General features: G+C 51.9%; 1 protein-coding gene across 1 annotated transcript; it reads left to right on the forward strand.

The window, feature by feature from the left end:
• Positions 1–4138: 4138 nt before the first annotated feature.
• On the forward strand, positions 4139–19566 carry ITGB7 (integrin subunit beta 7; the record flags this gene model as incomplete). Its single annotated transcript, XM_080704877.1, has 15 exons — positions 4139–4243; positions 9052–9252; positions 11335–11536; positions 11623–11793; positions 12393–12634; positions 14782–14940; positions 15270–15365; positions 15520–15609; positions 16610–16756; positions 17050–17243; positions 17569–17792; positions 18211–18430; positions 18575–18783; positions 19090–19250; positions 19486–19566. Exons 2-15 carry the CDS (start codon positions 9055–9057, stop codon positions 19564–19566), a joined length of 2394 nt encoding a protein of 797 aa, XP_080561003.1. The 5' UTR covers positions 4139–4243; positions 9052–9054.
• Positions 19567–19806: the final 240 nt, after the last annotated feature.

Genomic DNA, 19806 nt, shown 5'->3' on the forward strand with positions numbered 1-19806 from the left:
AGTGCCTTTCACCCTAACCCCCAGAGCAGCTTGGCCCGGGAGGGGAGATGCTGCTTAGCTGATCCCACCCTGATCCAGAGGAAGCCTCTATTTATTTATTAGCTTTTGTTTACACCCTGGAATGACCCCTTCCTCCAGGGGTCTTGGGAGGGGGAGCCCAGGGCCTCTGTGACCCCTCCCTTCTTCCTCCAATCCCCGGTTTGTATTTAGCTGCCAAATAAGATTCCCACTGGCTCTCCTTTCTCTCTGGGGGGTCAGGGTGCTGTCCCCTCCCCTCTGTTTACATCTCCCCTGCATCCCGCTGTATCGCATATTGCTGAGTTTTCTATTTTTGCAAAATAAAGTGACGGAAACTCACACGGGATGTGGCTCCCTCTGGGTGCAGTGGGGGAGGCTCTGGCTGGCTAGTCCATTGGATATTGCAGTTTTCCTAGGGGAGCCAAGAAGCTAGGATGGGATGTGCTGGAGGGCCAGAAGAGGGAGGGAAGGGAGGCAGCAGGGCCTCTCCTGGCTGCCAACTGTGTTCTCACCTGGGGTCCCCATGGGCCTCCCCTTATGTATGTGCCATCTGCCCTTTTCTGGGGAAGGGTTCACTGCATGGATGTCCCTGACCCCAGAAGAGAAAAACCTTATCCCGGATCTAAGCTATAGCTTGCTTGGGACCAGCCCCTCGGTGGGTTCTCCCACTCTGACCCCTGCGACTTCCTCCCTCCATCCCTTCTGTGCCCACTCTTCCTCCATAGCCCCCCCGCCATCCCACAGTTACCTTCTGTCCTAATCTCTCTCCCTTTCCCTACAGGTCCCTCTACAATGCCCCGTTCTCAAGGCCTTTAGCCTCTGCTGCTGGGCCCACCTTTTTTTTTTTTTTTTTTTTTTTGAGGTACTGGGGATGGAACTCAGAAGCATTCTACCTCTGAGCTACACCCCCAGCCCTATATTTTATTCTTTATTTATATTTTTGCGGTACTGGGGATGGAACTCAGGACCCTTTCTGTCCTCCCTTGTGACCGCCCTCATCTCCCCTGCCCCACCCACTTTTTCCCTGGCAGTGATTTGCCGGCCTTGCCCCTGGCATTCTCCACTGGCAACCTGTGCATGGGGGGGAAGAGGTTGAGGAAGTGGGAGTTGGGGAGGAGAGAAGAGTGGGGGGAAAGCAGAAGAAGAAAGTGAAAGAAGATTTAGAGGAAACCACAGGGCCTGTGGGGGAAGGAGGGCATTGCCATGGTAACCCCTGACTGTGGGGGAGGGGAAGGTCTGGCTGTCCCATATCTTGGGGTCAGTTGGAGCCCTCCCAGACAAGGAGCCCCTCCTCTCCAGGTGCCTCCTCTCAGCGGCTACACTTGTAGGATCCATCCGACGTTTATTGAGTACCTGCAGGAAGATGGACACTTTGCTATCTGCAGTGGCTACACAGGGATCCTAAGAGCTGGTCCCTCTGTACTAGGGGTGACTCTTCTGGTAGGGGAGGCAGCACCTGTGAACCCAGACCTTATGTCCAGGTCCCTCTCAAAGCTTCTGGTGGCCAGGTCTGGGTCAGGGACCTATATCATTTGTATTTTTTTCTTTTACTTTTTGTGGTATTAAGGATGGAAGCCCTGGCCATTCTACCTCTGAGCTACACCCCCAGCCCTATTTTTTATTCTTTATTTTGAAAAGGGTCCCAGTGAGTTGCAGAGGCCCTCACTAAGTAGCTGAGGCTGTCCTTGAGCTGTGATCCTCCTGTCTCAGCTTCCCAAATGCTGGGATTACAAGTGTGCGCTGCCACGCCCGGCTTCATTTGTATTTCTCACAACCCACCCCCTTACAAGACTCAGCCTGTCCTGGCTCCAGCTGCTGTGTTTGTTGTTATTATTGTTGTTTTGGTGCTGGAAATTGAACTGGGATTACAAACATGCACCACCACACCTGGCTCCCTCTAGCCCTTTTTGCCCTTTTAAAATTTTTTATTTTGAAACAGGTGTCAGCCGGGTGTGGTGGCATATACTTGTAATCCCAATACTTGGGAGGCTGAGACAGAAGGATTTCAGGTTCAAGGACAGCCTCAGCAAATAGACTTTCATCCAACTATTGAGACCCTGTTTCGAAGTAAAAATAAATAAATAGGGCTAACCCAGCTTGGTGGCGCACGCTTGTAATCCCAGTACTTGGGAGTCTGAGACAGGAGGATGACAGGTTCATGGCCAGCCTCAGGTACTTAGGGAGGCTGTTGGTAATTCAGTGAGACCCTGTTTCAAAATAAAAAATACAGCTGGGGATGTAACTTGGAGGTAGAATGCCCCTGGGTTTAATCCCCAGTACCTCAAAAAAAAAAAATTGTTGAGGGACTCCCGAGTGGCTGAGGCTGGCCTTAAACCTAGAACCTGCAATCCTCCTGTCTGAACCTTTCAGTTGCTGGGATTACAGGCCTGCGCCACCACACCCGGCTCCAGCTGCTGTTCTTGCCTCTGCTTTGCTCTCCTCCACCCTTCCTAAGCTCCACTACTGTCTTGGCTCCTCCACCCGCAAGGCATACTCTCCAAGATTGGCCCTGTGCCTCTCCCTCCAGCTTTCCAGCTGTCTGGACATTTCCTTTCTTTTCTCACCCCCATTCTCACTCCTGCTGATTCTCTTATCAAGCCCTTAGTGTGTGCCAGATTCTCTTATAAGCAATTGGTATGAGTTACCTAATTTAATTCTCATCATAATCCTACAAGTCCCACTTGACAGAAGAGAAAGCCACCACAGAAAGGTTAAGAAACTCAGCTAAGGGCCTTACTAATGACTTATTTTTTTTTTCCCAGTACTGGGGATTGAACCAACAATCTACCTCTGATCTATACCCTCAGCCCTATTTTTATTCTTTATTTTGAAACAGGGTCTCACTAAGTTGCAGAGGGTCTCACTAAGTAGCTGAGGCTGTCCTTGAACCACAATCCTCCTGTCTCAGCCTCCTAAGTGCTGGGATTATAAAGCATGTGCCACCAAGCCTGGCTACTAATGACTTTTTTTTTTGGGGGGGGTGGTACTGGGGGTGGAACCCAGAAGCTTTCTACCTCCGGGCTATACTCCCAGACCTTTTTAATATTTTATTTGGAAACAGGGTCTCACTAAGTTGCTGAGAGCCTCACTAAGTAGCTGAGGCTGGCTTCGAACCCGTGCGATCCTCCTGTCTCAGCCTCCCAAGCGCGGGGATTACAAGCGTGCGCCACCACGCCCGGCTTACTAATGACTTTTAAGAGATAACTAGGAGCTGGGCGTGGTGGCACACACTTGTAATCCCAGCATTCGGGAGGCTGAGACCGATCTCGGTTTGTGAACAGCCTCAGCTACTTAGTGAGGCCCTCTGCAACCTAGTGAGACCCTGTTTCAAAATAAAGAATACAAAATAGGGCAGGGGGTGTAGCTTGGAGGTCAAATGCCCCTGGGTTCCATACCCAGACCCATAAAAAAAGAGAGAGAACGAGAACTAGGGACCAGGCGTGTAATCCCAGTATTTGGGAGGCTGAGACAGGAGGATGACAGTTTCTAAGCCAGCCTCAGCAGCTTAGTGAGACTCTCAGTAACTTAGTTAGACCCATTTTCCAAATAAAATATAAAATAGGTCTGGAGGTGTAGCATGGAGGTAAAAGGCTCCTGGGTTCCATCCCCAGTATCACAAAGAGAGAGAGAGAGGGGAGAGAGAGAGAGAGAGAGAGAGAGAGAGAGAGAGAGAGAGAGAGAGAGAGAGAGAGAGAGAGCACGACTTGAACTCAAGCACTTTAGCTCCATGTAGTTAAGTACTTTGATACAGTGGCCCCTGGGTTTTCAAAATGAACGGTAGTCTCTAACTTGCTTCTCGCTAGTAATTTCTGCCTTCATATTCCTTCCTATCCTGCTCCTTCCTGGATTTAAGCCCCAGACCAGGCACTTATTAGCTGGATGACCCTGGTTAAAGTCCTTTATTTTGACCTCCAAGCCTCCATCTCTGCATCTGTTAGATTAAGGGTGGAGTGGGTGTCCTAACACCTAGCTGATGAGATTGCTGGGACCAATAACTAACATGATCATCCCACACCTGCCTGGTGCTCAGTGGATGAGCCTTCTTCCAGATCTCTGCATCATCTACTCTCTTGACCCAGCTCCACCACTATCTGCTCCATCTTCTAGATCAGCCACCCCAAAGACTCCCCCACCCCAGGGCGTGTCACTTCCTCCTCGGCAGCCTCTAGAGCAGTACACAAAGGCTGCTGCTGCCGCTGGAGGAAAGGCTGCTCTGCATGCACCTGTGAGTACCCGGGCAGGGCACCAGCCCTGCTGCCTCCTCTCTTGCCAAGCCCAGGCCCACCTGGTCCCAACCTCTGGGGAAGAAGGCTCTGACTTGGACACTCAGGGTTCTCTTTAGTTTTGAGGAAGGCTAAGAGCTCCTTTCTGCATTCCTGAAGCTACCCTGTCCCTGTTCCCTCCTCTACCCCCTCCCAACCTCCATCACTCATCAGTTTCCCAAGAGTGGGGCTAAAAGGACAGGAAAGAGGTGGGGAATGCTTTTGGAGGACCTGGGCTATACCAAGGCAGGCCTCTCCCAAAATCGCCCCCACTGCCTTCCTTGCTGCCTGATGGTTTGTCCTCAGCACAGGCTTCCTCCCAGTCTGCACCTCTGCCACAGACTCCATGTTCCCCAGACACTGTGGCCCAGCAGCTCAGTTCCGTTTCCTCCTTGTGATTGGGATGGGAAGCAGAGGGGGTTCTGCTTGACTTGGGCCATATGGGTGGCTTGGGAAGAAGCTCTGTTTCTTAGCTACTAAAGGGTTGTCATGCTGGAATAGCCAGGGTGGTGGCCCAGTTCCCCAATACCTGGTGACAATTTCACCTCAAGAATTATGGTTCCTCCAAAAGGGGCACATTTTTTGTCTTTTCTTTGGAGCAAATGGTCTGGAGACTGGTCCCCCTCAAGGGTCTGGGATGCCATTGATCTGCATACAATGAAGTCAAAGGTCTGTTCACTGGGTGGGGTCTCTGGTGGCCCATGACTTTCAGAGTGAATATCTGCAAAAGAGTACAGTCAGAGTGAGATGTGTCTCAAATAGCAGTCTGAAGACACTGGTATTTACAGTCCCAGAATGTGAATTAGCTCAGCTTCCAGATGTTGATTTTGGACGGAAAGGTCCCAGATACCAACTACTATCGCCTTTGCATATTGGCACACAGTTATCAATACAGCTATCAGTCAACCAGTTGTTAAGGGCGACTATCAGCTAGCTGCTTTACTCAGCTTGTGTTATAGGAGAAAGCTCAAAATAGAGTTAGTGTTGTCAAAGTATAGTCAAATTAATTATAACTGAAATATCAAGCCGGCCGTTGTTGCGCAAGTTTATAATCCCTGTACTTGGGAGGTTGAAACAGGAGGACTGCAGGTATAAAGACAGTCTCAGCAAATAGTGAGACTCTCATTATCCTAGCAAGACCCTCTTTCAAAATAAAACAAATCCGGGCGTGGTGGTACACGCTTGTCATCCCAGCATTTGAGAGGCTGAGACTGGAGGATCGTGGTTCGCAGACAGCCTCAGCTACTTGGTGAGGCCCTCTGCAACTCAGTGAGACCCTGTTTCAAAATAAAGAATAAAAAATAGGGCAAGGGGTATAGCTCTGAGGTCGAATGCCCCTGGGTTCCATCCCCAGACCTGCAATAAATAAATAAATTAATTAAAATAAAATAAAAAATTGGGCCGGGAGTGTAGCTCAGGGGTAAAATACTCCTGGGTTCAATCCCCTCTCTCTCTCTCTCTCTCTCTCTCTCTCCCCCACCCTCTCTCTCTCTCTCTCTCTCTCTCTCTCTCTCTCTCTCTCTCTCTCTCTCTCACACACACACACACACACACACACACACACACATCAATTTAGGGTCTGGGAAGGTAGCTCAGCAATAGGGCATGGGTGTAGCATACATGAGACTTTAGGTGTAATCCTCAGTACTCGAAAAAAATATTTTATCTAGATTTAGAATAATCATAACAGCAAAATACATTGCAACAGGGACAATGGGGTATGTATTGGAATTGAGTCCAGAAAAATGGGACCAGCATTTGGTCCTAGGAAGAGAATGGAAGACTGAAGAAAACCCACAAGGACAGAGAAGTGGGATTAGGTCAAGCCTGCTGGGGCCAGTGGGGAGAAGACAATTTGTGTTAGTGATGGCGCCGGGGTTGGAGGAGAGGAAATAGCGAATGAATCAAGAGGCCTGACTCGTCACAATCCCTGCTCTGCTTCCTGTTCACTCTGTGACCTGGGCTTACCACGGGGACATAGGTTTCTTTTTGCAGAATCAGGGGTTGCAGTAGAAGAGCTCTCCATTCTATGCTTAGGATTAGAGAGTAAAAGGAAGTAAAATAAAGAACTGTGGTGAACTAGAGAAGAGCTGCAGAGATGTAAGCGAATGTTTAAATAGGGAGAGGAGAAAGGTGAGGGGGGAGAGAAAGAAAGAGAGGGAGAGGAGTTTGTCCTAGGTGGGGAGAATTGAAAGAGTGGAAGCGGGAGGCCGTCCAGAGCCCCATTTAGGGGAGATGAGAGGGCTTGAGGACTCTCCTAGATGTGCTCTATCTTGGGAACTGGTGTCGCTGTGGGGGCCCCACCTGCAAGATGAGTCAAAGCCAGGCTGCATCTTCAGCCTCCCTGACCACAGCACGCAGAGCCGGCAGGGCTGAGGTTACACTGAGGCTGAGTCTCAGGCTGGCCTCTCCCCAGGGGTGGAGGCTCAGTTACAGACCGCACCTGCCTGAGGTTGTGGGGGAGGGGAGCAGGGTGGGAGTAGTTGAAGACTTGGCATCCCACCCTTCCCCATACTCCCTGCAGAGCATCTGGACCTGAGCTGGCCCAGGCAGAGGAGGATGCGACACTTCATGGCAAGGCATTGGTGCTCCTTTAGCACATGCTGCCATGGCAGTGTGAACTGCAAGGAGCTTATGATGGTGATATTCAAAGATATTGCAAATGATACTTTTCTATTGACCCTGCACAACCTCTTCCAGGGATTTATCCTACAGATTCACCTGAATACATGCTGGGCAAGCACTCTGCCACTGAGCTACATCCCCAAGCCCTTCAGAATTTAGGGGTTGGTTACAACATGGTGTGCTCACACAATAAAAAATCTGCATGGCTGTAAAAATAAGTAAGGAGATGCTTTCTTTTCTCAGATAGAAAGATCTCCAAGAAAAGTAGTTAAAAGGCTGGGCACCCTTGTAGTCCCTGCACTTGTGAGGTTGAGACAGGAGGATCGCGCAGGTTCGAAGCCAGCCTCAGCTACTTATTGAGGCTCTCAGTAACTTAGTGAGACCCTTTTTCCAAATGAAGTATAAATTAGGTCTGGGAGTATAGCCTGGAGGTAGAAAGCCCCTGGGTTCCACTCCCAGTACCACCACCAAAAAAAAAAAAGTAGTTAAAAGAAAATTCATGCCAGGCGTGGTGGCATATGCTTGTAATCCCAGTACTTGGGAGACAGGGACAAGAGGATCACAGGTTGAAAGCCTGCCTCGGCAATTTAGCAATTTAGCAAGGCTCTTGGCAACCTACTGAGACCTTGTTTCCAAATAAGAAATTTAAAAAAAAATCAGACTGGGGGTTTAGCTTGGAGGTAGAATGCCTCCCATCCCTGGTGCAAAGAAAGAAAAGAAACTAAAAGAAAAGAAGAGAAAAGAAAAGAAATGAAATGAGGCACCAGGTATGGTACTGGGGATTGAACCCAGGGGTATTCTACCTCCAAGTTACAAACCTAGCCCTATTTAATTTTTTAATTTTTTTTATTCTTTTTATTTTGAAACCAGGTCTCACTGAGTTGCAGAGGGCCTCACTAAGTAGCTGAGGCTGTCCCCGAACCACAATCCTCCGGTCTCAACCTCACGAATGCTGGGATTACAAGTGTGAGCCACCACGCCTGGCTTGTTTTTTTAATTTTGAAACAGGGTCTTGCTAGGTTGGTGAGATTCTCACTACTTGCTGAGGCTGTCCTAGAATCTCAGATCCCTCTATTTCAGCTTCCCAAGTATAGTAATTACAAGCACACACCACCAGGCCACACCCAGGTCACACCCAGTTTTTAAAAAAATCAGGAATTTGCCTGTTTTTTTTTTTTTAAAGGTCATTCTAAGAATTACCTTGCATACAGTTTCTTTCACCAATCTAGATTCATTTTGTGCAAGGTACAAAAACAAAGACCAAAAAACAAAAAAAACAAAAAAACTTTGCAACCCTGGCCTTCCTTCCTCCTTCATTCCAGACCTTCAGAAAACTCTTCTTATAGTCAAGTCAGTCCTTTTGCTGCCCCAGGATTCTTTTCTCTCATTCCCACTAACTGACCGTCTTCCCTTATTTAGAATCCAAGATTATCTCCTGGACGTGGTGGCACAGGCTAGTAATGCCAGTACTTTGGAGGCTGAGAAAGGAGGATGGCAGGTTCTCAGCCAGCCTCAGCGATTTAGTGAGGCTCTCTGAAACTTAATGAGACCCCATTTCAAAAAGTAAAATAGGGCTGAGGGTGTAGCTCAGAGAAAGAATGCCCTGAGTTCAATCCCCAGCACAAAAAACAAAAACAAAAAAAAAAAACACAAAAAAACCCAAGACTGTCAATGCTGCCTGGGCTGTCAGATAATGTTTTTCAACTCTCTACCTTACAGATGTGGAGACGGAAGCCCAAAGGGAAAGCCTGAGGTACAACACAACCAGTGACTGAGGTGGGACACACTCTTGTCCATTTCTCATGGGCTTTTACCCCCATTACAGCTTGGATTCTGATGCAGCCCTCAGTGCCCCCAGGCCCAGTCCCAGACCCTTTTTGGCCACTTTGTCCACCTGGCCACAAGAAATCTGCACACTGAAAGGACTGGTCTTCTCCGAGGCCCCATACTGCCTCTTCCTGTTACTTTGGAGAAAAAAAAAAAACCAAAAAGACAAACTATTGAATCCATAGGGGGAGGTGAAACAATAAGAAGGGATCAAAGGTTGGGACAGAGTTTTGAGAGTGGCAGCCACAAGCTAGGTTTTGAGGACTGGGAGCTTGGTCCTCCATGAGGACCCACATGGTCCCCTTTACATCTGTTGCAGGCCATGGTGGTTTTGTCAGTGGTTCTTGTTCTGCTGGCCCTTGGAGGAGGTGAGAGTGAATTGGACGCCGAGATCCCATTTTCAGGGGATGCCACAGAACGGGGGCACCCTGACCTGTCCCTGCCAGGCTCCTGCCAGCCGGCCCCTTCCTGCCAGGAGTGCATCCTCTCACACCCCAGCTGCGCATGGTGCAAGCAACTGGTAAAGACAGGCCTTTGAAGTTTGTGTGCGTGTGCGCATAGCCCAGATGTGTATGGGGGGCTGTGTGGGCACATGTGTGATTTTACTGGGTATATTCTGCAATTTCATGAGTTTATGCACACAGCACTCCGGTGTGGGACCAAGTGAGTTTGCATTCACATGCACACATGTTTCTGTCTTTTTATTTGCATATATATGGCAAGGACGTATGAGCATGAAGTCGGAGCTGGGTATGCTTACCGTGCATGTGTGCACGCGAGGAAGCATACTGGCCAACTGGGGCTGCCCTAACAATGTTCTATAGACTGGGCGGCTTAAGCAATTTACTTCTTATAACTTGGAAGGCTGGGAAATCAATCAAGGCGCAGGCTGATTTGGTTCCCAAGTGTGGGCTGTCTTCCTGACAGACTGGCCACCTTTTTACTGTCCTTAAATGGTAGAGAAAGAAGGAACATGCTTGCTGGTGTCCCTTCTTACAAAAGCACTAGTCCCATCATGTGGATCCCACTTTTAAGACCTCATCTGAATCTAAGTACCTCCCGAAGATGGGGTCTGCAAATCCCTCACATTGAGGATTAGGGCTTCAACACACGGATTTGATGGGAAAGTGTGTGACTGTAGCTCGGTGTGGTGTCATTTGTAATCCCAGTACTTGGGAGGCTGAGACAGGAGGAACACAGGTTTGTGGCCAGCCTCAGCTACTTAGTGAGGCCCTCTGCAACTCAGTGAGACCCTGTTTCAAAATAAAAAGAATAAAAAACTAGGGCTTGGGGGTGTAGCTTGAAGGTAGAATGTTCCTGGGGTCCACTCCCAGTACCCAGGGGGTGGGGGGAGAAATGAAAAGAAATAAAAGAAAATGTGTGTTTGAGTTTCTGAGTCTGAGCCTAGGTGGGGTGTATTCTGTTCCAGGATGTGTAGCAGCCTGTGACTGGGCTGGTGGAAGGAAGGCAAAGCTTCCAAGAGCCTGAGGCCTTCAGATGGGAGAGGGGCAGGGAGTGGTAAGAAGACTTGAACCACCTAAGTGGCCAAGGAGACGCGGGGAAGCGGTGTCTCCCTGGCTGGCCAGACAAGGCTGTTCTTCATTCATGGCTTAAAGAGGCAGGGCTCACTGCAGAGCCCCGAGGGGCTAGAGTAGAGGCAGAACCAGCCTCTCATAGGGAGACAGAGAGTTAGATCATTACAGGCCCTGGGTAAGAGACCAGGGCGACTTCATGGGAGCCAGCCACAGATGCTAAGAGGGCCAGGGAGGAAGGCACATGATGAGCTCGGGAGGATAGGAAGGGTACACATAGAGACTGTGGGGACCAGAGAGGCAGAGGGGCCAGGCTGTGGCTGGGAACACAGGGCTCTTGGACAGTTGGGTCTGTGTCCACCGCCTCCAATCCCTAGACCTGGCACCCCTGCCAGCTGAAAAGCCACCATAACCATTTCCTTCCCCTGTGGCTTCCCAGGCCGTGGGGGTGGGGGAGAGGTCTCCTTTTCCACAGCTATCCTCTGCCTTCGCAGGAACTGTGGGTCCTAGCCTGACCCCCTTCCCATTTTGGTCTGAGCATGCAGGGACTTTGGACTAGGAAGTCCTTTTTTGTGTGGTAGTGAGGTCCCTAAGATCTCAACAGGAAGTCTATGGGTCTAGGGGGAGAGGAAGGGCGGGTGGCAGGGGGAGGGGAGCTAAGATAAGGATAGGGGAAGGGGAGGCTGCTTAGGAAGTGGGGTCAGAGAAGGAAGAAAGGGTCAGGAGTTCAAGGGTAGCTGTGTAGGGAAAGGGGGAGGGAAGGAAGAGGGGAGGCTCATGGAGTTGACTGGGAGCAGAGGGGACAGGGCATTCTACCTCTGAACTATACCCCCAGCCCTTTTTTTAAATTTTGAAGCAGGGTCTCACTAAGTTGTGGAGGGTCTCACTAGGTTGCTGAGGCTGGCCAAGAACCTGCGACCCTCCTGTTTCAGCCTCGCAAATGCTGGGATTACAAGCTACAGGCGTGCTCCACCATGCCCGGCTGAGGCAGCCAGGTTTACCAGTGGTTCTGGGAGCGGGCCCGAGGGGGTCGGGGGCTGGGGTCTCCACAGCCTTCCCTTGCCACGCAGAACTTCACTGGCTCTGGGGAGGCGGACTCGCGGCGCTGCGCACGGCGGGAAGAGCTGCTGGCTCGGGGCTGCCCCGCTCAGGAGCTGGAGGAGCCCCGCGGCCGGCAGGAGGTGCTGCAGGACCAGCCGCTGAGCCAGGGCGCCCGCGGCGAGGGGGCCACCCAGCTGGCGCCGCAGCGGGTCCGGGTGGTGCTACGACCCGGTGAGTCAGGGCAGCGCGGCCCGGGCGCAGGTTTGGGCTGGGGTCGAAAGCGCTCGGCTGACCCCCGCCCCCTTCTCCCCGCCCAGGGGAGCCCCAGCGGCTGCGGGTCCGCTTCCTCCGAGCTGCAGGGTACCCGGTGGACCTGTACTACCTCATGGACCTGAGCTATTCCATGAAGGACGACCTGGAACACGTGCGCCAGCTCGGGAACGCCCTGCTGGTCAGGCTTCAGGAGGTCACCCATTCTGTGCGCATTGGTGAGCAGGGGGTGGTCCCCGTCCTGCCTTTGCCGGCGTGGACCACCGTAGCCTATGACAATGCCCTGGACTCCCAAGGGCCCCCTGCCCGTTCCCTGTGTTTAACAGACAGCCAGGCCACAGGATCTTCAGACACCCATCTTCTAGGCCAGAGCGGAGGGACTGAGGGTTGGCTGTCTAGTAGAGCTCCTCCCTGTACAGGAGGGCTAGCCCAGGCCCAGTCTGGAGAGAATGTCAGACAGCTGCCCCAGACCTACCAACCTGGACACTGCCTGAGGCCATTGTTCCAGCGCAGTGTCGTTTAGACAAGACCTAGATGCTACTGTCGCTCTTCACAATCCCAGCTCATCTCTCCTCTGCGGAGAGCCCCTCCTTTGCCTCCTGCTGCTTCTACATCCTACAGCCTGGCCTTCCTCAGCCATCAACCCTGTCCTCTCCTTAGTCTCCACCCCCACTTCCACGATCCTGGTCTCACCTCTTCACCCCTGCCAGGTACTGGGTCCTCCCTTCTCGTAGTATCCTCCCGTCACTTCTAGGACTCCACCCCTCCATTTCGCTGCTGTCCATCTAGTGACTCCAGGTACAACCTCTCCTGCCAGGTTTCGGCTCCTTTGTGGACAAAACGGTGCTCCCCTTTGTGAGCACAGTGCCGGCCAAGCTGCGCCACCCCTGCCCCAGCCGGCTGGAGCGCTGCCAGCCGCCATTCAGCTTCCACCACGTGCTGCCCTTGACCGGGGATGCACAGGCCTTTGAGCGGGAGGTGGGGCGCCAGAGTGTGTCTGGCAACCTGGACTCACCCGAAGGCGGCTTTGATGCTATCCTGCAGGCTGCGCTCTGCCAGGTGAGGAGGTGGGTGTTTGGGCTAGGACTGCTCCTAGAGTTGTGGTTTTTGTTTGTTTGTTTGTTTTATGGAGCATTGTAGGGTACTAGGCAAGTACCCTATCACTGAGCTCCTCTGAGGCCCTCCCCATGGTTGTGCAGTGCAGTTTTAGAGGGTATACCATTCATATTGTTCTGTTTTTTTCTTTTCTTTTCTTTTCTTTTCCTTTTTTTTTTTTTTTTCAGTACTGGGATGGAACCCAGGGCCATTCTACCTCCCATCCAAGTACTAACCAGGCCTGATCCTGCTTAGCTTCCCAGATCAGATGAGAGCAGGCGTGTTCAGGGTGGTATGGCACTAGATGCATTCTAACTACACCCCCAGCCCTATTTTTTATTCTTTATTTTTATTTATTTATTTTTTGTGGTACTGGGGGTGGAAACCAGGGGCTTTTCTATCTCCAGTTATACTCCCAAACCTATTTTATACTTTATTTGGAAACAGGGTCTCACTAAATTGCTGAGGCTGGCTTTGAACCTGTGCGATCTTCCTGTCTCAGCCTCTCAAGTGCTGGGATTACAAGTGTGCACCACCACGCCCAGCTTTATTTTTTATTTTTATTTTTTTGGTGGTACTGGGGTTCCTGGAAACCCTTCTACCTCTGAGCTACACTCCCAGACCTATTTTATACTTTTTTTTTTTTAATTTGGAAACAGGGTTTCTTAAGCCAGAGTGGCTGGCTTTGAACCTGTGAGATCCTCCTGTCTCCGCCTCCCAAGTACTGGGATTTCAAGTGTGTACCACTATTCCTGGCTTTATTTTAAATTTGAAACAGGGTCTCACTAGGTTGATGAGAGTCTCAGTACTTTGCTGAGGATATCTTTGAACCTGTGATCCTCTTGTCTCAGCATCCCAAGTACTGGAATTACAGGCATGTGTACCATCAAGCCTGGCTTGCATATCTTTTTTTGTGTGTCTGTGTGTGTGTAGTACTGGGGATGAAACCTGGGAGCTTTTTACCTTGGGGCTACACTCCCAGACCTATTTCATATTTTATTTGGAAACAAGGTCTCACTAAATTGCTGAGAGCCTAAGTAGCTGAGGCTGGCTTTGAACCTGCGCGATCCTCCTGTTTCAGCCTTCCAAGTATTGGGATTACAAGCGTGCACCACCATGCCCAGCTCTTTTTTTTTTTTTTTTTTTAACAATTATTTGGTGTAGCTGGGTGTGGTAGCACACACTTTTGAGCAATTTAGTGAGGCTGACAGCTACTTAGTGAGACTCTGATTCCAAATAATATAAAGGAGCCGGGTGTGGTGGCACATGCTTATAATCCTAGTACTTGGGAGGTTGAGACAGGAGGATCACTGTTAATGGACGGTGCCAGCTACTTAGTGAGGTCTTCTGCAACTTAGTGAGACCTTGCTTCAAAATAAAGAATAAAAAATAGAGCTGGGGGCCAGGCATGGTGGCACACACTTGTATTCCCAGTACTTGGAAGGCTGAGACAGGAGGATTGCAGGTTCGTGGCCAGCCTCAGCTACTTAGTGAGGCACCCTGCAACTTAGTGAGACCCTGTTTCAAAAATAAAGAAAAAAATTGGGCTGGGAGTATAGCTCAGAGTGTATGCCCAGCACCCCCCACACACACATAAATAAATAAATAAATAAATAAATAAATAAATAAATAAATAAAATAAAAAACAAGCTGGGCGTGGTGGCGCATGCTTGTAATCCCCGCACTTGGGAGGCTGAGACAGGACTGCACAGGTTTGATGCCAGCCTCAGCTACTTAGTGATGCTCTCAGCAACTTAGTGAGACCCTATTTCCAAATAACATATAAAAATAGGTCTGGGAGTATAGCCCGGAGGTAGAAAACCTCTAGATTCCACCCCCAGTACCACACACACACACACACACACACACACACACACACACACACACTTGGTGGATTGCAGTAAAGGATCCTGAGGAAGAAGTACATATTATTCATAACAATGGCCCTGTTTTGGGGAGGGGCTGGAAAGGGCAGGAAGAAGCAGGGAGCTGGAAGCAGGGGAGGGACAGGCTGACACAGAGTGAGACTGGCCATGTCGTGGGCTCTCAGGGCTGGCTGGGGTGGCCCGGGGCCATGCTCAGGTACAGAGCCCATGCCCCCTGCACCCCAGGAGCAGATTGGCTGGAGAAACGTGTCCCGGCTGCTGGTATTCACTTCTGATGACACATTCCACACGGCTGGAGATGGGAAGTTGGGTGGCATTTACATGCCCAGTGATGGGCACTGCCACTTGGACAGCAACGGCCTCTACAGCCGCAGCCCAGAGTTCGTGAGTTCTGGGCCTCACTCCACTCCTCGCCATGTGATCATACCTCCTCTTCCTTCTCACCCCTTCCCCGAGCCCCACATTCTTCACTGGCTACGTACATCCTGTAGACACTCTGCCATCTTCCCCTGTAGTTGCTCCTCTCCATGGCCCCAGCTGCTTAGACAGGGGACCTGTGTCACCCACTCCTCATCTCCTCTCTCCTTTTAGCCCAGCCTCCGGGGCTCCTCCAGCCGGTGGCTCCTTGGGTCCTGGATTCCTTGGGCTGGGGGCACCTGCCATGCTTTGGGGGAGATCTGTGGTGCTCATCTTGCCCCCACTCCCTGTCCCAGGACTACCCCTCTGTGGGTCAGGTAGCCCAGGCTCTCTCTGCAGCAAACATCCAGCCCATCTTTGCTGTCACCAGTACTGCACTGCCCATCTACAAGGTGAGAGCTGTCTGAATGCCTACTACTGCTCCCAGCCTTTCTCAATGTCCCTAAAGACCCATTCTCCCCCTACCAATGTACCTCCTCTTAGACCCATAGAAACCTATTTTCTTAGACCCAGCTTCACCATTTTCACCACCTTCCCCTAACTCAGGAGCTGAGTGGGCTGATCCCCAAGTCTGCAGTGGGAGAACTGAGTGAGGACTCCAGCAACGTGGTGCAGCTCATCATGGAAGCTTATGATGTGAGGGGCCAGGGCTGGAGGGAGAAGGCCAGGGTGGGTACTGGGGAGAGGTGGGAAAGGATCTGCAGGTGAGGTAGCAGAACTAAGGGGGCAGATCACTTCTTGGTTCTGCCATTTTACAGTTCATACCTCCAGTTTGCATGTGGCTGCTATTGGCCACTCGCTCATTCACAAATCGCTTTGGGGTTTTTTTTTTTTTTTTTGCAGGTCTGGGGATGGAACCCAGGGGCATTCTACCTCTGAGCTACACCTCTAGTCCTATTTTTATTCTTTATTTTGAAACAGGGTCTCAGTAAGTTGCCTCACTAAGTAGCCGAGGCTGGCTGCAAACCTTCGATCCTCCTGTCTCAGCCTCCCAAGTACTGTGATTACAAGCGTGCGCCACCAGGCCCGGCATGATTTTATTTATTTGGAAACAGAGTCTCACTAGGTTTCTGAGAGCCTTGCTATATTGCTGAGGCTGGCTTTGAACCCATGATCTTCCTGTCTCAGCCTCCTAAATACTGGGATTACAAGTATGTGCTACCACGCCCAGCTCTATTTTATCTTTTTCATTTTGAAACAAGGTCTCATTAACTTGTGGAGGGCCTCACTCAGTTGCTGAGGCTGGCTTCAAATCTGTGATCCTCCTGTCTCAGCCTCCCAAGTACTGGGATTACAGGCATGAGCCACCATGCCTGGTTTATCCCTATTTTGCAGGTGAGAAAACAGACCCAGGAGACTAGTTGTCTTGCCCAAGGTCACACATAAGGAAAGGGCTTGACAAGCACAGTCTCTGTGTTTCTATAGCTGCTAGGGCTGCCACGCTGTAACCGAGGCTTCCAGATCCCAGGTAGTCAACACAGGGTTCTCACAGGTCCTTCCTCCAGATATGCCTGCTCACTAGGAGGCCTGGGGCAGACAGCAGGTGGGGTCCTGACAGGCCTGGGAGTGCTGGGAGGGCGGGAGTCGGGTCAGGATCCTCACCCGCATGGGTTCCTCACTCCCTCTCTTCCTGCAGAGCCTGTCATCCACTGTGACCCTTGAACACTTTTCAGTCCCTCCTGGGGTCAGCATCTCTTACGAATCCCAGTGTGGGGGTCCTGAGAAGCAGAAGAGTGAGGCTGGGGACCGGGGACAGTGCAACCATGTCCGAGTCAACCAGACGGTGAGAGCCAGCAGGAGAGGCAGAAGGAAGCGGGGAATGGTAGTGGAGACCTGGCAGGAAGAGATGGGAGCAGGGGGCTGGGTACAAAATGGTGCCAAAGCAGAGGTGGTTTTCCACCTGTCCTTTCTGAAGGGTTCAATGAATCCTCTTCAAATGTTTCCAGGAAATGGGTGTTAGCATGATTCTAGCCCTTAATTTACTAAGGGGTAGGTTCTGCATGATTAGCAGGCTTGGGGGGGGGGGCGGTGCCCGGGTGCATTAGTGTCTAATCTTAGTCTGGTTTCTGTCCTCAGGTAAATTTCTGGGTTACTCTCCAAGCTAACCACTGCCTCCCAGAGCCGCAGTTGCTGAGGCTCCGAGCCCTTGGCTTCTCGGAGGAGCTGATCGTGGAGTTGCACACACTGTGTGACTGTAACTGCAGCGACACCCAGCCGCAGGCTCCCCACTGCAGTGATGGCCAGGGGCACCTTCAGTGCGGGATGTGCAGGTTTGGACCTCCTGGTCCCTGTAGCCATCTGGCCCCACAAGTGACCACCCCGTGTTCCTCTTCCTTTGCTTCCCCCCTTCCGCTGGAGTCTCCTAGTCATCCCAGATTCCACCTCAGTGCCATGCCCTGAAGCTTCCGAGGTGTGCCCAGGCTCCTTCCTTGATAGAATCCCTTCCCTCCCTGCTCCCCCGAAACCCAGTATCCTTTCAGCTCATCTTTCTCCAACACTATCAAGAATGTAGGTTACCTCTAACCTACATCTCAGGAGAAGGTCAGGGATGGTTACCCCCCCCCCGACTCACCCTCTCCCGCCTTCCCTTCCTAGCTGTGCCCCTGGTCGCCTGGGTCGGCTCTGTGAGTGCTCTGAGGCTGACTTGTCCTCCCTGGACCTGGAATCTGGGTGCCGGGCCCCCAATGGAACAGGGCCCTTGTGCAGTGGGAAGGGACGGTGCCAGTGTGGACGCTGCAGCTGTAGTGGACAGAGCTCTGGGCGTTTGTGCGAGTGTGACGATGCCAGCTGTGAGCGTCATGAGGGCATCCTCTGTGGAGGTACTGAGCCTTTTTTTGTGTGTGTGTGGTACTGGGCGTGGAATCCAGAGGCTTTCTACCTCCGGGCTATATACCCCAGACCTATTTTATATTTTATTTGGAAACAGGGTCTCACTAAGTTGCTGAGAGCCTCACTAAGTAGCTGAGGCTGGCTTCGAATCTGCACGATCCTCCTGTCTCAGCCTCCCAAGCACGGGGATTACAAGTGTGTGCCACCACGCCCAGCTAGTACCGAGATGCATGGGATCAGAAGGGCCCTCCCAAGGGCACTCATGGCCCCGGAGGCAAGAGTCAGATATTCTGGTGTGAGTCGGAGGTCAGGTGTGCCTGAGGGACTGAGTGCGTGGAGCTGTGGTGGTGTGTGATGGCCAGCTGGGTGGGCAGGATGGTGGTTACCCTGTGCATGGCTCTATTCCAGGCTTTGGTCGCTGCCACTGTGGAGTGTGTCACTGTCATGCCAACCGCACGGGCAGAGCGTGTGAGTGCAGTGAGGACACGGACAGCTGTGTTAGCCCCGAGGGACAGCTCTGCAGTGGTCATGGACACTGCAAATGCAACCGCTGCCAGTGCTTGGACGGCTACTATGGTGTCCTGTGTGACCAGTGCCCAGGCTGCAAGACACCGTGTGAGAGACACAGGTGAGGCATCGGGTCTTGATTGGGAGCAGGGGCACAGTGAGGCATGCTGGGCACCGCCACCTGCCTGCCCTCCATCCTGCATGGGGTGTGGGTGAGGGCCAGGGGTCAACAACTGCTCAGCTGGTGACCTACTGGCATCCACAGGGACTGTGCGGAGTGCGGGGCCTTCGGGACGGGTCCCCTGGCTGCCAACTGCAGCATGGCTTGTGCCCATGCCAATGTGACCCTGGCTTTGGCTCCCGTCTTGGATGATGGCTGGTGCAAAGAGCGGACACTGGACAACCGGCTGTTCTTCTTCCTGGTGGAGGAAGAGGCTGGAGGCAGAGTCATGCTGAGAGTGAGACCTCAAGAGAGTAAGTGGGTGGAGATGTCATGGGTGTGTTAGATAGATCCCTGAACGTTTGACTGGGAGGGTCTCAGAACTGGTGATGTGGGATGTGACGAGAATGGGAAACGAGGCCGGGATTGCGCAAAGTTGTGAATCCAGGGCAGAAGTGATGGACCAGGTGGGGCAGGACAGGGCTCCACTCAGTGAGAATCTTGGACCTGAATGGGCTCCTTTACTTTCAGTGACAGAATTAGGCCAGACACATTGTAAGCAGCTGCTGATCTATCCCTATGCCCTGGCCCCTGAGGTAGGCATCATGTCTTCTCCACAGAGGGAGCAGACCACACCCAGGCCATCGTGCTGGGCTGCACGGGGGGCATTGTGGCGGTGGGACTGGGGCTGGTCCTGGCTTACCGACTTTCAGTGGAGATCTATGACCGCCGAGAATATAGTCGCTTTGAGAAGGAGCAGCAGCAGCTCCACTGGAAGCAGGTGAGGAGAGGGCCTCCTGCCCCCCAGGCTGCGCTCCCCGGGGATGGCCCCGTCCTCACCCTACTTCCCCACTCCACCCAATCTGAACTCTTTCCACCAGGCGCCTCCCTCTGCCTACTCAACCCTCTGCTTCCTGCAGCTCCTAAGAACTTGCTCAAGTTCTAGGCTGGGTTTAGGACTAGACAAAGGGAAGATGAATCCTGAGATGTTTCCTAACTTGCACGTTTTTCCACAGGACAGCAACCCTCTCTACAAAAGTGCCATTACGACCACCATCAATCCCCGCTTCCAAGGGACAGATGGCCCCACTCCTTGAGGGAAGGGGCCTGACCAGGACTCCTCTCTGGGTGGGCGATGGGAATGGGGGGTCAGAACCTATCAGGCGGCAGTCTGGTAAGGAGCTAATCCACACCTGAGGAGTGGTCGCCACTCCACTCCACTCCAGTGATACTCAGCGGGAAGCACTACTGCTGTGACCCTGTTCCTCACTTCACAAAGAGCAGGGGATCTCCCACTCACGTATACAATAAAGTCTTAACCTAAGACTACCACTGTC

The sequence above is a fragment of the Muscardinus avellanarius genome (assembly GCF_963383645.1).
Source record: "Muscardinus avellanarius genome assembly, chromosome: 11".
Lineage (NCBI taxonomy): Eukaryota > Metazoa > Chordata > Mammalia > Rodentia > Gliridae > Muscardinus > Muscardinus avellanarius.